Source organism: Ambystoma mexicanum, chromosome 11 (assembly GCF_040938575.1).
Source record: "Ambystoma mexicanum isolate Mex_15411 chromosome 11, UKY_AmexF1_1, whole genome shotgun sequence".
Lineage (NCBI taxonomy): Eukaryota > Metazoa > Chordata > Amphibia > Caudata > Ambystomatidae > Ambystoma > Ambystoma mexicanum.
In genome coordinates, this window is record NC_090934.1 from 189,876,216 (window position 1) to 189,891,176 (window position 14,961).

The following is a 14,961-nucleotide window of genomic DNA, read 5'->3' on the forward strand; positions in this document are numbered from 1 at the left end:
CAATCAACACCCAACTACTAGAAATCCACAAAACTACTCAAAATGTTTCTCAAATAAAAGAAAGCCCTGCAAGAATCCTCCAACAGTCAGCCTGCCCTATGTACTCCTTCCCTCGCTGGCTAGTAAACCCCCAAAAGTGACAAGGAGTAAGCTGGAACTTTTATAGAGGATCACACTTCCTTTAGAAAATGTGTGGGCTCTGATTGGCTAAAAGAACTCGAATCTGCCCAAGTGGCCTCTGGTTGGCCAGAGAATTTCAACAAATGAACCTAAGATCGGACTCGAGGTCCGAAGCTCGTGGTTGGTTCAAAAGGGATCTGGAAGTCTGCCACGAGTTTAAACTGGGATTGGAATCTGTCTTTTACTAATGGTGTCAGACAAACCATGAAACAAAAATGTATGGCACATGTGGCACTTTTTATGGAAGTTTGTTGCGGTCTGCTCCATAGAGGTCAAGCGAAGTAGGCCTGATAGTAGGATGTTATTCGAAGGGATTGTGACCTTCCACGTATTCCTCATCTTTGATATCTCCAATATCCAGCTTCAGCTGCTTTGGAATGTATTTTCGCCATAGGGCACTGTGCGTTGATGCAGTCGACTCGATGTCCCCTAAGGGCCTCCATCTCATGGATGATGTCATCAAAGGCATATATAGCACTCGCCGCGCCCGTTGGCTTCAGTTCCATTTTTCCAAGTAAACTTACGGGTTGAGAACTACGGCATGCTTCAGAAATGTCCTTGAGAAATTCTGAAAATATCTTTGTCTTTGATACCGACTACCCCGAAGACCGGGAGCAAAGTGTCATGACTGCGATGCCAAGATGGCGCTGACGGATCCACATGGTGTATGCTTGCAGTGTCTCGGTGTGGAGCACAAGACCTTGGCATGTTCAAAGTGTCAATCGATGACCGGGAAAGCTCTGAAGTTGGTAGATTCCCTAAGAAATCCCCTTCGACTACCCAGTCGAAAAAGCCTTCTTGTGATTAAGCGAGAGGTGACTCTCCTCGACGAAAAAAGGCATAAAGGTCCAGGTCACGGAGTGTCTCCCACTACTCCTCGTCATTTTTGAGGAAGTCAGAGAAGAGGCATCACAAATCGCCTACTCCTCGACCGACTCCTCCCCTGAAAGAATGATATTCTGTCCCACCAAGGCCTCCACTCCAGCTGAATGGGAATCATGAAGGCAGGAAATGCTTAAAATGTTCGAGAGCCAAAAACCCTCGAGGCAGGCAGGGCATGCTCCTACCGTGCCTTCTGAAGTGGGTAAGTAAAGGGCTCAAGCCAAATCTTGCCCGTCCTCGAGCCCAGGACAAAGGCCAAATTCCATTGAGAGCCGTCGAGGCCTTGACGCGATGAGAAATCATTGAGGGATCATTCGAGCCATAAGTCGAAAAACAAGTCGAGGTGTTCAACGGCAGCGACGCCAGCGGCGCCATGGACACTAGCAGTGCTATCAATGCCATCAAAGCCTCCAGTGCCATCAATGTAAAAAATGTCTTCATCAAAGACAATGAGGGCTCCACAGGCAATTGGCGCGAAACCTTCGAAGACTTCAACGCCTTTACCTGAGATACAGAAAACCTTCACTCCTTTACCAAGGAAGGATTTCTTTAAATCTCTGACCTCTATTTGTGAGGACAGTATGGCACACCAAATGTCCCTAATAGTTTCATATCAGAGGAATCCAGATTGAAAGACCAACATGAAAATGTACAGACAGCCAATGGAGTGGACTATTCACCAGAATTGGAATTTGGAAAGCTTGAGTCAGATGAGCACGCAGATGCCTCTTACAGGCAGTTGATGACCAAGGTAGTGGATTATCTGGGATGGAACAGACCTGCCCTCCCATTTGAACAGGATGAACATACAGATATCCCGGACAAAGGTCCTCAAAGGGATCCTATCTAACCCTTTCATATTGCTCTTCAGAAGAGAGTAAGTGCCAATTGGGAAACACAAGAGTCAAGTCTGGCAGTAAAGAAGAACCTGACAAGGAAATACCGTCTGTTAAGTAGTGACGCCTGCTACTTGTCGAAACACCCAACCCCAGAAAGTCTGGTGGTGCAGGCACTAACTGCTATCTCTAAACATCCTGCTTATCCGATCATCCCAATGGATCGGGAGGATAAAAGGGTAGATGCCTGGTCAAGGAAAGTCTTTTCTGCTGGGAGCATGGCTCTTAAATCAGCCAACTCCACATGTGCCTTGGCAAAGTTCACATTCACTCTATGGGACTGCATTTCAATGCGGCTGAGCATATTCCCGAAGGGGAGGAAAGAGACCGTTTCTTGGCCATTATAAAGAATGGCAAGGAGGCCATGTGCGAGTCTCTTCAGTCGGGTTTGGATTCTACTGACAGCGTCAGCAGAGCCATGGTGGCAAGCAAAGTAATACGCAGATTTGCGTTGTTAAGGAAGTCTGGATTTGCACCAGACATGCAGTCTAGACTCCTTAACATGCCTTTTGACTGGTCTCTTCTTTTTGGCAGCAAGGCTGACGAAAGCCTTGAGAAGCTGCAGACCTTGAAGGCGGCAGCCAAGTCTTTGGGTGCCGCTATTAGGCAGCCTCAGCCTTTTCACTCCAGTGGAACATCTTGGCGGGTAGATCTTTTTGCTACTACTCCTCAGTTGGAAGAGCGAGAGGAATGGCTGTTCAAAGAGGCCAAAGAAGATTCCCTCATTGTGCACGAGGGAAGGGTGCAAAGCCCGCCCAATCAGCAGCATCTTTACCAACAGCCACTGCTTCAGCTGCCTCAAAACCTCTCTCAGGTCTTGAGTCACGACACCCCAGTGGGAGGCAGACTGTCTCAGCATGGGAAAGAATGGCAAGACATTACTTCGGATGCTTGGGCACTACAAACCATAGCGCAAGGCTACTGCCTCCCCTTCATTCAGAAACCTCAGAACCATCCACTGGGGAGCCATTCTTTGAGGGTTCCCAATCCATTCCTTGTGCAGGAAATTTTGACCCTGCTAGAGAAAAGTCCTGTAGAGCCAGTACCTGTAACGGAGAGGAACAAAGGATGGTATTCTCCATATTTCCTAATCCCCAAGAAGGACAGGGGACTGAGACCCATCTTGGACTTGAGATACTTGAAAAAGTTCCTCAGGAAGGACAAGTTCAAGATGGTCACACTTTCTCAGATCCTTCAGGTCCTCGACCTCCAGGATTGGATGGTGTCATTGGACCTTCAGGATGCTTATTTTCATGTGCCAATCTCTCTCAAGCACAGAAAGCACCTGGGGTTTGCCGTTGGTGTTTCTCATTATCAGTTTCGAGTTCTGCCATTAGGGCTGATTCCGCCCCAAAGGTGTTCACTAAACTAATGGTGGTGGTGGCAGCGAGTCCCAGGAGAGGGGGGATTGAAGTCTACCCCTACCTGGACGGTTGGCTGATCAGGGCGCGTTCACCCAAACAAGTCCTGGAAAATCTCAACATCACCTGCCACTCTCTCCACAGACTGGGCTTCTCCCTCAATCACAAGAAGTCCCATATGATACCATCTCAAAAGCTCCAGTTTATCAGGCTATACTGGATACATCCTTGGGAAAGAGCTTGCCACCCGAGGTGAGGGCTCAAGACTTCTGCAGATGGCCACCAAATTTCAGAGTGCCCACCTTTTCCCGGCCTTTGACTTTTTGAGGTTGCTCAACCTCATGGCATCCTGCATTTTCCTGGTGCCAGAGGCTCGCCTGAGAATGAGATACCTTCAATGGGCTCTCAGGACACAATGGCCTCAGTTCACGGGCAACATGCCAAACCTACTTCAGGTTCCAAGCAGAGTCGCACAGGATCTCTGAAGGGAGAACCCTTTTGCAACCATGGCCGGAGATAACAGTAGTGACGGATGCCTCACTCACGGGATGGGGAGCCCATGCCAACGATCTGAAAATCAATGGTCGTTGGTCTCCATTGGAGTCTAAACTACACATCAATCGTTTGGAGCTGAGAGCAATGAAACTTGTGCTGAAGGCTCTTCTGTCCTCTGTAAGGGGAAAGAATGTCCTGATAATGACGGACAACACAGTGGCCATGTACTACCTCAACAAGCGAAGAGGTGTAGGGTCACTACCACTGTGCAGAGATGCTATGCGCTCTGGTTCTGTGTAATTCAAGAAGGATTCGCTCTATCAGCAGTTCACCTAGCTGGAGAGAAGAACACAGCGGCGGATGCTCTGAACAGGCAGAGCACAGTCTCCCACGAGTGGGAATTACCTCAAGAAGTCCTTCAAAAGATCTCCATCCTTTGGGGAACCCCTCAAGTGGATCGGTTCACGACCAGTGTCAACAGGAATTGCGAACTGTTCTGCTTCAGGGAATTTCCCCCAAGAGGAGCTCTAGGAGACGTGTTTGTGGTGGACTGGGAATGTCCACTCCTGTACGCGTTTCCTCCAGTGCCCGTCATTCTTCACGTGATCAGGAGGTTGAGAAAGTTCGGGAAATCCATTATTCTAATTGCACCAGATTGGGCCAGGAGGATGTGGTACCTGGGACCTTTTGGACATGTCCATCTGCCATCTAATATGTCTTCCACAAAGAAAGGACCTTCTCTCGTGAGAGGAGGTTCATATTCTCCATCCATAGGTCAAGACACTCATCCTTCATGCATGGTTTCTGAGAGGCTGAGGTGCAAGGATTGGGACCTCTCGGATTACATAATGGAGGTTTTGCTTTCCGCCAGAAGGCCAGCAACGAAGTCTTTGCACCGCTGCCATTGGAACAAATTATGCAGCTGGGGCAGGGGCAAGAATGTGGACCCTTTGCTTTCTGCTGTACTTGGCCAATCTGGGGCTCCAGGTTGGAACATTAAAGGTTATTTGGCAGCGCTTTCCATCTTTAAGTCCTTGTCTCAGGAAACTTCATATTTTAAGATACCTTTGGTGATACAATTTCTGAAAGGACTCACTAATGTGTTCCCTCCATCTCCTTTTCAGTTGCCCGTTTGGGGCCTTAATCTGGTGTTAATATTTCTTGTGTGCACCATTTGATCCACTCAATTCATGTCCTTTACGGCTACTAACGCTCAAGACCATCTAGTTGGTAGCACTAACATCAGCCCGTAGAGTGAGTGAGTTGTAGGCATTATCCTCTAAAACCACTGTTTACAGTATTTTAGAAGGACAAGGTTGTCCTGAGGGTGAAACCTTCATTCCTACCTGAGGTCATTTCGGACTTTCATTTATGACAAAAGATTGTGTTACCTACTTTCTACCCTTCACCTCATCCTGGCAAGGAGGAGGAGAGGTTGCACAGGCTCGACCTACGAAGGGCTCTGTGCTTCTACATTTCAAGGTTGTCAAAACTTCATCTGGATGACCAACTATTCATAGGTTACACAGGTCATAGACTGGAACAGGCTGTAACAAAACAGACCTTATCCAGATGGATTGTTCTAGCTATTTCCGAACGCTACAGGCTGGTCGGCAAGGATCCCCCAGGAGGCTTGACAACCCATTCCACGAGGGGCATGGCTACTTCTTCTGCTCTGCAAAGAGGTGTTCCTATTAAAAATCTTTGTGAGGAAGTTAACTGGTCTACAGTACACTTTTCTACTAAGCATTACTGCCTTGATTCTACCTCACGTCAGGATGGAAGCTTTGGGAAAGCTGTCCTCCATTCTGTTCATGGAAACCATTGATCGCAAAATTCTTGCTCCCTCCACCAAAACAAACACTGCTTTGGGAGTCTATCAAAGAGGAGAAATACGTGGGAGGACAAAATCCATTCAAAGAACAAGTTACTTACCCCTGGTAACGTTCTTTCAACTGGATGTTCCTCCCACATATTCCTCATCACCCCTCCTAACCTACCCCTCAGTAGAATTTGCCATGTTATTGCAGCTTTCGCTCCTTCAGAGTCTAGTATGGTCAAAATCGATTTGAAGCGGGTAGTTTTACTTGAGAATGACACGAAAAAACAGAACTGAAGCCAACGGGCACTGCGTGTGCTATATATGCCTTTGATGACATAATTCTCGAGACCGAGCCCCTTGAGGGACATTGAGTCGATTGGATCAACGCACAGAGCCTTCTGCCAAAACATTTTTTCTGAAGCAGCTGAAGCTGGATATTGGAGATATCAAAGATGAGGAATACTTGGGAGGAACAGAACGTTACCAAGGGTAAGTAACGTGTTCTTCTTTCTCATCACATGATATCAAATAGCTGGTTCATCTAAATCGAATAGAAGTTCAGTGATTAGCCCATTTCAAATCGATGCTCTCTATAACCTTATGGCCAATTTACCCCATAGTAGGACGGCATTGATCTGTGTATTGGCGACTTACTGCTTTATAAGGCAGTGCCTTTAGTTCCCTATGAGGAAGAGGGATCATTATTTTCTTTTCTCAGTTTCCATCAGCAGTGATTAATGAGTGTTGAAATGCAAGATGTTGATCGATTCGTTGTTGGCTATCCTTTTTGGTATGCAGCCAATGTGTCTTGTACTTCCTTCCTTTCCAAGGAATGTTGTCAATCAGTACATAGATGGTATAGCAACCGGTTCTCCATCCTGCGCTGCGCAGTTTCAGAAATGTTGACTCCGGCAGAGATGGCATTCAGCAGACTTATCCAGAGTTCTCTAGGTAGCAGCTTCATTTCCTTGATAAGTAGTCGAAAGTAAAGGGCAGTGTGTAGATTATTTTATATAGATAGGCCTTCTGGCTGATGCACTGATCTTCAAAGCTTAGGTATCCAATATACTGGTGACAATCACGTGTGGCCCAGCTATGACGGTTATACTAATGACCACCTTAATTTATGCTAGCAGCATTGAGTATTATCCAAATCCGTATTCAGCTGCCCTTGTGTCATGCTCTGGGCCTATCACCATCGCAGCCAGCGACGACTTACCTGGAACCATCGCCTGCGATGGCGGTTGTGGAATGGAGGGGCTGGCGGGTGAGGTAGTGGCAGAGGGTGCCGGCCCAGACCTCAAAGCAGGAACACGCATCTTCGCGGCGATCCTGTCACGGGCGCCACCATGTGCCTTTTTAGCACGTATGTGCGGGGTCAAGACACTACTTTCTTACACTTGAGCCATGCGCATAGCATCACTTGCTGCCATAGCAATGACATCTGCTGCAATGAACACACTGCAGGAGCAACAGGCTATTTAAACCCTGCACAATAAGGAACGGATGTGTCTCAATGCGCTCTGTACGTTTTCTTGCTCTGTTTACTGTTGTGCTGCTGTGCTTTTATTCCACTTTGCTTGCCAACAAGCCCTATTCCTCGTTCTTCCCTGCATTCCTGTTCTGGCCTATTTTTCTGACATTTCTTCCTACATTTTTCTACTAAGCTTTGGTGCCTTCTGCCCGCCCTGCCTACTCATTACCTGCTTTGAGGTTGCTTTCTTCTTCGCCTTGCCTCCATCTGTGCCTCTTGCTCTATGCCATCAGTTCCAGTGTGTTGTTACCTACTTTGCCACCAGCACTCACCGGCCAGCGTCTTGCGCTGTCTCTACACCACATTGATCCGGGAATGCTGACTCGTGGCATGGGGATACTTATTCTGTTTTCCCAACACGGAAGTTGACTCGATGGGTCGGCACATATGCCATACTAGTCACTTGATGAAACGAGGCACTAGGACCACAGACCCAACTACAATGTGATCTGGTACTTCACACCTTGTCAGTTCACGAGGTGTCTTCCTTCTTGGTAACATCTCTGCTTGTAGCAGCAGATTGTTGGTGGCCAGGAGGTACAACTTTCTGACCTTGAGAAACAAGACTCTAGTATGTTTCTCTGATCCAGGCTTGTGAGGCGGTAGACTGGGAGTGTGCTGTTCTTACATTTCATTGCCAATTCCTCTGCTGTTTGCCTTTTCTCCTCCTCTGTTCCCCAGATGTTTAGACTTCGTCATGATTACCAGGGAACTAGTGATTCATGTCCTGTTTCGTGGGTTTTGATTCTGGAGTAGGTTCCTACTCCTCTCGGGATCTGGGTATGACAGTGTAGCAACTATCTTATCTCGCTTAGTCAGCTGAGTGGTGCAGGGTGATGCATCAATCAAATGCGTGTATTCCTTGGGTCTCCATCCAGTCATTAGTGCTCATAGAAAACGGTGTTGCCTCCACCTATTGTGATTTTCCTAGGTTTCTGGGTTGCCTTTGAAGGTGTGCTCTGCAGAGCTTCGTGCAACGCACATTGTGGGGGAAATAGGCAGCAGTTTGTGTGATCTGCCTTATTTTCGACACTACAGAATCTTTGGTCTCCCTGCCTCTGAAGATGCCTCTATCTGAATCCAGCTCTTATAGGATCCCTCCCATTGCTAGGATCTTCCTCCGGTTACAGATCTGCCCCTGTGGCGTTTATTGCGGTGGCCAGACAAGGAGCTCTTTAAAGATAATATGTCATTATTGATCTGCCTGTACCAGATCAGATTTCCTCAGCAGTTGTATTCGTTTTACAATGTGCTAGAAATTCATAGTTACAGTCAACTCTAATACCAGGATGATGCTTTGGAATGGCGGTTGTTGGGTCTAAAAAGGATAAGGTTTCTTCCCGTTTATACAGGATCCCTAAGCACTAATAAGCTTGGGGACACGGCCGGACTAAGGGATGGTTAAGGTATATGTGAGAAGTCTGATCTTAGTTGAATAAAGAGTCTGCCTGATAGACTTCAATCTGTGAGTACTGTGATGAGGAAGGAAAGACTGAGTAATGGACATTAACATCTGTAATCAGGTCATTAGTTGGAAAACAGTTCAGTGGCCGAGAGACCATGGAATTGAGTGTGTCTTTACTTGCATACACCAGAAAGTGCCCCTTCAAGCAATGTGTGGACATGTGTCCGCCTCACCCTGTTTACCTTCTGGATATGTACCCTACCCACTGACATCGAAAAGCACCTCTGGGTTTCATTGGACACTGGTAGTAAATTGCTTGAAGATCACTAGACAATACATTGAAGGCAGTTTCCATTGTTCTTTGCCCCATCACCACAAATTACTTTAGGTATATGAGCAAAAGTAACACTCACCAAAACAGGTCACATCCCCAGCTGAGAAGGGAATAAAGAGAGAGAGTAGCTATGTTAATAATATTACAAGGTTTCATCAAATGAATACATGTTAAATATGTCTGAGATACACGCAGGTGGTCTGTAAGCTTCTCCTGGACACTAACATGACTATTAGATTTCGCAATTTCTTTTTAAATTGTCAACAGTGATGTCATATGAACTTTGGCACCCATGATGTTAGAGGATGTGACATCAAAGGAAGTACAATTCACAATTAATAAAATAAAATACAAATGACACATTATATACCATATAACACACCTATCCGTACTAAGTGATATATATATATATATATCAATCACTCAGTGCTTTATTCATAATAAATAACTCCATGTATCAATGTCATAATATATGCAAATAACATGAACTCAAAATGAGTTCATCACATCGTAAAATTCATCATATCAATAGACCATCATGTCAATAGAATACTTATTTCAGAACATTGTACATTAAAACCAACAGTATTAAAATGAGTATATAAATAATAAGAAACTACATTATTAACATCATTAAAAAATACATCATACAATTTGGTATATTATTGAAGTTCACTCATATAATCCTTTATCCGTATCCTGGAAGCCCTCTTCAAAAACTGGATAAAAAGGGGCACAATACATCTGCCTAATTTGCCCCTAGTAAGGAGAAAAAAAGGCAGGCGTGCAGTATGTCAGGTTTTTTATTTCTTAGTAACGGGAGTAGGATTTCTTTCCTGGGTATTGCATATTTGTTACCCCAAAAAAATCGGTGGATTGCATTTTCTGGGCTACCTGGGCAATTGGGACTGCATCAATAATGTGTGTGTCACTTATATAGGCCATCTGGACTTCTGCGTATTGGTATTTAAGCAGTTTAATCAAAGCTTAGGGATCACGCACCAGTCTTTCAGATACAGGCTTTTAGCTCAATAGGGATGAGGTTTGGCATCGTGCGAGAACGACAAAATTGCCTGATTAAAGGGTTTACTGAATTTCAACTCTGCTCTCTGGTGTTTAATGTCTACTAAGAGGTTATCAACAATACTGGGTTGCATCACCTTTGTTACATCACTTGATGATGCTGTTGAAAATGAAATATGAACGCTTTCTAATTGATTTTGTAATTGTTTCAACCACAGGATTACATGTGATCTGTGCGAGTTTGCTAAGTTCCTAAGCAGAGCATTAGTTAATGTGGCCTCATTATTCCTAATGGCTCTTAACATTAGTGCTGTTGGGGCTAGCTTCCCTTTCTCTTCTGTATGACATGCTAATGTCATTGTGTGCTGCAAAGGTTGGAGCCGAGTCAGATAGTTCAAGAATCCTTTTACAGAATTTCTTTTGGAATTTTTGCAGCTTATCGGTTTGTTGTTTTCCCCATACTCCTACGTCCCGTCCCCTTTCCTCCATACTTGTGGGACATCTCTCCGTCCTATGGGACGGGACCGGAGCACTCTGTAAAAAACATCCACATTTTTCCAAAAATGTGTCCTTCCTCTCTTTCCTGCGCGGGGCCTGGCACGCAGCCGTATCCCCGCCCACCTTGGCTCCGCCCCACGCATCGCCCCTCAGTCCTTTTCTCCGCTCGATCAGGGCCGGACGCACTTGCATCCTCGGAAGATTTTCTTCCCTGTTTTCCTATCTGGCTCTCGCTAGCGTTCGTCTTCTAGTCTGTCTATGTCTTTTAAATTAGACTTTCCAGACTGTTCTTCGTGTCATCGTCGCTTCGCGAGGGCGGTTCCCCATCCTCTTTGTTTAGAGTGTTTGGGTCCGGAACACCGTTGGGACTCCTGTTTTTACTGTGGCTCCCTTTCAGTCCGGGCTCTTCAACGTCGTTTGGAACGGTGGGAGGAGGTGTTCCGACGCACTCCCCCATCTCATTTTCAGGCTTTCATCGACGAGAAGAAGAAACGCCTGGTAAGTTCTTTACTTTTTAGAGCACCGCGGCCGGGGTATACCTTTCCGGGTTCCTCTCGAGCCGGGAGGGGCGTTGATCGCTCTGTCACTGGGGTTCGCCCTGAGGTGCCTGTCGGGCCTAATAATTCTACCGGAGTTTTCTCCGAGGGTCCCCGTAAGGGGCCTGTGTACACCGGAGTAACTTCCGAGGCCCCTCCTGTGGGGGCTGTGTGTAGACCCAGTCCTGCTAAGTCACAGGGTACCGGAGCTTGCTCTGAGGCCTCTCTTTCGGCTTCCCTAAAAAACAAGACCGGGGTGCGCCCCGAGGCCTTGGCTGGGCTTGTGTTTACCGAACGGATGTTCGAGGCCCGTGCCGATAAGGCTATTACCGGGCCTAGGCCCGAGGTCCCTCGTACAGAGGCTAATGCTACCAACAGTTCTGAGGGGCCGGGCAGGGCCTTGTCCGTGAAAGGGTTTCTCACAGTTCCCGCTCTTGTGGTGATACCTGATCTGTTGAGGGGGCAAAGAAGCAAGGTTCTTTTTTTACCGGCAGTGCCGAGGTCCTTCCTTCGAAGGCTCAGTTGGCGGTTGGTATGTCGCAGAAACATTCCAGGCCTCACAGTACCGGCTCTGCCGAGGTTCCTTATGTTAAGGCTAAAATTAAGACCCCTGATCCATCGACGGGGACCCCTGCCTCACCGCCTCACGTGCCGCAATTCCCCTCATATGAAGACAGAATGGCGGCCATTCCCGCCACGACCACAGCAGCCATTTTAGGTACTACCCCTACAACTACGCCATTGGCCCCTGGTGTAGGGATCGGTCCTTCGGGTGAACCTAAGGTCAGTTGTGCGCATCCTTACCCGCCCGTTTATGATTGGAATGCCCGGATGGCTCTTCTGCACAATGTTTCGTTGCCTGCAGGGGCGGCCCCTTTGATTTAGGTGGATACGTCGGCGGAGAGCCCGGCGTGGCACCCTTCTCCGTTACGTCCCTGGGTTTGTCCACCTCATGAGAGGCCTCCTCAGGTTCCGAAGCAATCTCCTGAGGACGCTTTTTTCGGTAAATTTCAAGCGCTTATGTGCACTGACCCCATGAGGGAGTATTTCAAAGGGCTTTTTAAGGAAATTTGTCCACCAGCGCCCCCGGCTCCACCCGTTCCTCTGGTGGTTCCACTGGCGCCTCCTTTGCCCATGGTGCCTGCCCCTGCTCTTCCGCCTTTGCCACCGTTGTCCCCAGTGGACAAGGCAGTGCCTGACACGGTTCAGCAGGATCCTGACCTGTCAGATGACCCTCAAGGCGAGCAGGACAACGAGGACCTTCCCCGCTCTGTTAGAGCTTTTCATGACCGGGTACTGGACATGATGAATTTCTTAGATGTTCCAGTTCCCGAGGCACCTGCTCCACAGGAGGGTGTGCTTTCTGGGGCGTTCACCCTGTCTCCTTTGGAGCGTACCGGCCTTTTCCTGCAGAAGGATGTTTTGGCCAAGGTCCGAAGAGTCTGGGAGAAGCCACACTCAGGACTTTTTGTCAATAAAAAGATTGACGCGAGGTACAGGCTACACTCTTCGGAGGAAGTGGCCTTGTCGTCTTGTCCGCCTCCCTCCTCCACAGTGGTGGCTGCGGCCACGTTGCAGTCCAGACCTGAAGCATCCTCTTCCGCGACGGCTACTCAGGTCTTGGGAAGGGAGGACAAGCTCCTGGACTCCCTAGGGAGGAAGATCTTTGCCAATTCGGCCTTGCAGCTTAGGCAGGCCAATGCCGAATTGATTTTGGCGGGAGCTAACATGCGGATGTGGAAAGGTCTGTCGGAGTTTGAGGAGCACATTCCGGTCGAGAAGTTGGAAGAATTCAGAGGGGGCCTTTCCAATGCCAGGGTCTTGTCCCAGGATCTCCTGGAGGCTGCGGCTCATCACGTAGACACCTCGGCTCGGGGCATGATGCTCGGGGTTGATATCTTGAGGCAAGCGTGGTTGCGTGCCACTAAGTTTTCGAAGGAAGTGCAAGACAAAGTATTGGACCTTCCATTCGATGGTAAGGAGCTTTTTCATTCTTCTACTGATGTAGAGCTCATCAAAACCAAGGATAGCACTCAGACGGCTAAATCATTGTCTGTTCTGGTTAAAAATCCTTTCAAACCTCAGAGACAGTAATCGCAGAGTCGACCTTCTTCTGGTTTCAGGGGCTTCCTCGACCGCAAATCGCGCAGAGTGGATACTCCTGCAGGAAATAACCGCCGTAGACAACAGCGTACGCGGTATTTCTCCCGCTCCCCAGCCTCCTCATCAGGTTCAGGTGGCACCGCCACCGATAAACCTGCTAAATGAGGTTTTTCCGTGCTCGCACGAGACCCCGGTGGGAGGACGCATTGCGTCTCATTGGGAGGCGTGGCAGACCATCACAGAAGACAGATGGGTCTTGTCAGTCGCTCGGGCAGGCTTCCGCTTACCTTTATCCCCTACCCCACCCCTCAACCCTCGTTTTCAGCTGTCGGGCTCACCCTCCCTCAAGGCCGAGGTTCAGAAACTTCTGCTCCTCAGAGCTGTGGAACCCGTTCCCCTTGGGGAGCGAGGGGAGGGCTTCTACTCCCGGCTGTTTATGGTGCCCAAACCCAACCAGGTCGGCCTGCGCACCATCCTAGACCTTTCCCAGTTCAATCTTTCCTTACCCCAAGAGAAATTCAAGATGATCACGCCCGGCCAGATTCGCTCCTCGTTGCAGGCGGGCGATTGGCTCAGCGTGGTGGACTTTCAGGATGCCTATATGCATATCCTAATTTGGGCTCCACACAGGAGGTACCTCCGTTTCTCTTTGGGAGAGGAGCACTTCCAGTTTCGGGTTCTTCCTTTTGGCCTCAGCTCGGTGCCGCGTGTCTTCACGAAGATGATGTCGGTAATTGCGGCCTATCTTCGTCTTCAGGGTATCCTTGTGTATCCTTATTTGGACGATTGGCTTCTACGCAGCCCTTGTCCGCTGGCGGCAGCGGGCAACCTCCAGTCTCTCCTACAGCTCCTGTTCCATCTTGGGCTGTCGGTGAACTGGCGGAAATCCTCCATGACGGTCTCTCAGGACCTGATTTTTTTGGGTTTTCGTTGGAACACGATCGACTGCAGAGTATACCTGACCGGGGACAGAATGGCGGATCTGTTGGCCACGTGTCAGATGTTTGTGCAGTCGGAGAGTATGTCGGCCTGGTGGTTCCAGAGGCTTCTGGGCCTCATGGCCTCGTGTGTGCTGGCTCTTCCTCTTGCTCGTCTCAAAATGAGACGGACCCAGATGGCCCTTCGGAATTCATGGCGTCAGGCAGTGGACCCAGACTCCATGCGGATAATGATTGCGGATTCCATGAGAATGGACCTGGACTGGTGGTCATCTCTCAGCAATCTGTCTGGGGGCGCAGGGTTTCAGGACCTGGTCCCTATGGTGACGATCACGATGGACTCCTCCCTCCTAGGGTGGGGTGCGACGTTAGATCTCCTTCAGGTCTCGGACCTCTGGTCGCCTCAGGACAAGCTCCTGCACATAAACCATTTGGAGCTTCTGGCGATTCCCTTGGAGCTCAAGGTGTTCAGACTGGTCATTGTCAACAAAGTGGTCCACATAAATGTGGTGTCAATGTATTACATCAACAAGCAGGGGGGAACGAAGTCTCCCCCCTCGTGGACCTGTCCATCCAGATTTGGGAGTGGGTCGTGCTTCATGGGGTCTGGCTGCTTGCAGTTCACATCCCGGGCCAGCTGAATGTCACAGCAGATGCCCTCAGCCGGCGGACAGTGGTCAGCTACGAGTGGGAGTTGAAGGCGGAGGTCCTCTCAGGGATTTTCTCGCGCTGGGGCACACCACAGGTGGACCTCTTCGCGACGGCGGCGAACAAGAAGCTTCCTCTGTATGCCTCCAGAGGGGGGCTGGGAGCCTCCTCTCTGGGGGATGCTCTAGAGATTCCATGGCACAACATGAGAGCCTATGCCTTCCCGCCTCTGCCTCTAGTTCACCGGGCAATTTGGAAGTTGAAGAACTCGGTGAACTGTTCTCTTCTACTGATAGCCCCGTGGTG

At 48.7% G+C, this 14,961-nt stretch overlaps 1 protein-coding gene across 1 annotated transcript in view; it reads right to left on the minus strand.

The window, feature by feature from the left end:
- The window catches only part of LOC138503210 (uromodulin-like), a 381,643-nt gene that overhangs the window by 299,529 nt on the left and 67,153 nt on the right, over window positions 1-14,961 (minus strand). The window contains exon 2 of the mRNA XM_069622795.1: window positions 8,989-9,009. Within this exon, the coding sequence (XP_069478896.1) occupies window positions 8,989-9,009 (21 nt within the window). The remainder of the gene's footprint in view (window positions 1-8,988; window positions 9,010-14,961) is intronic.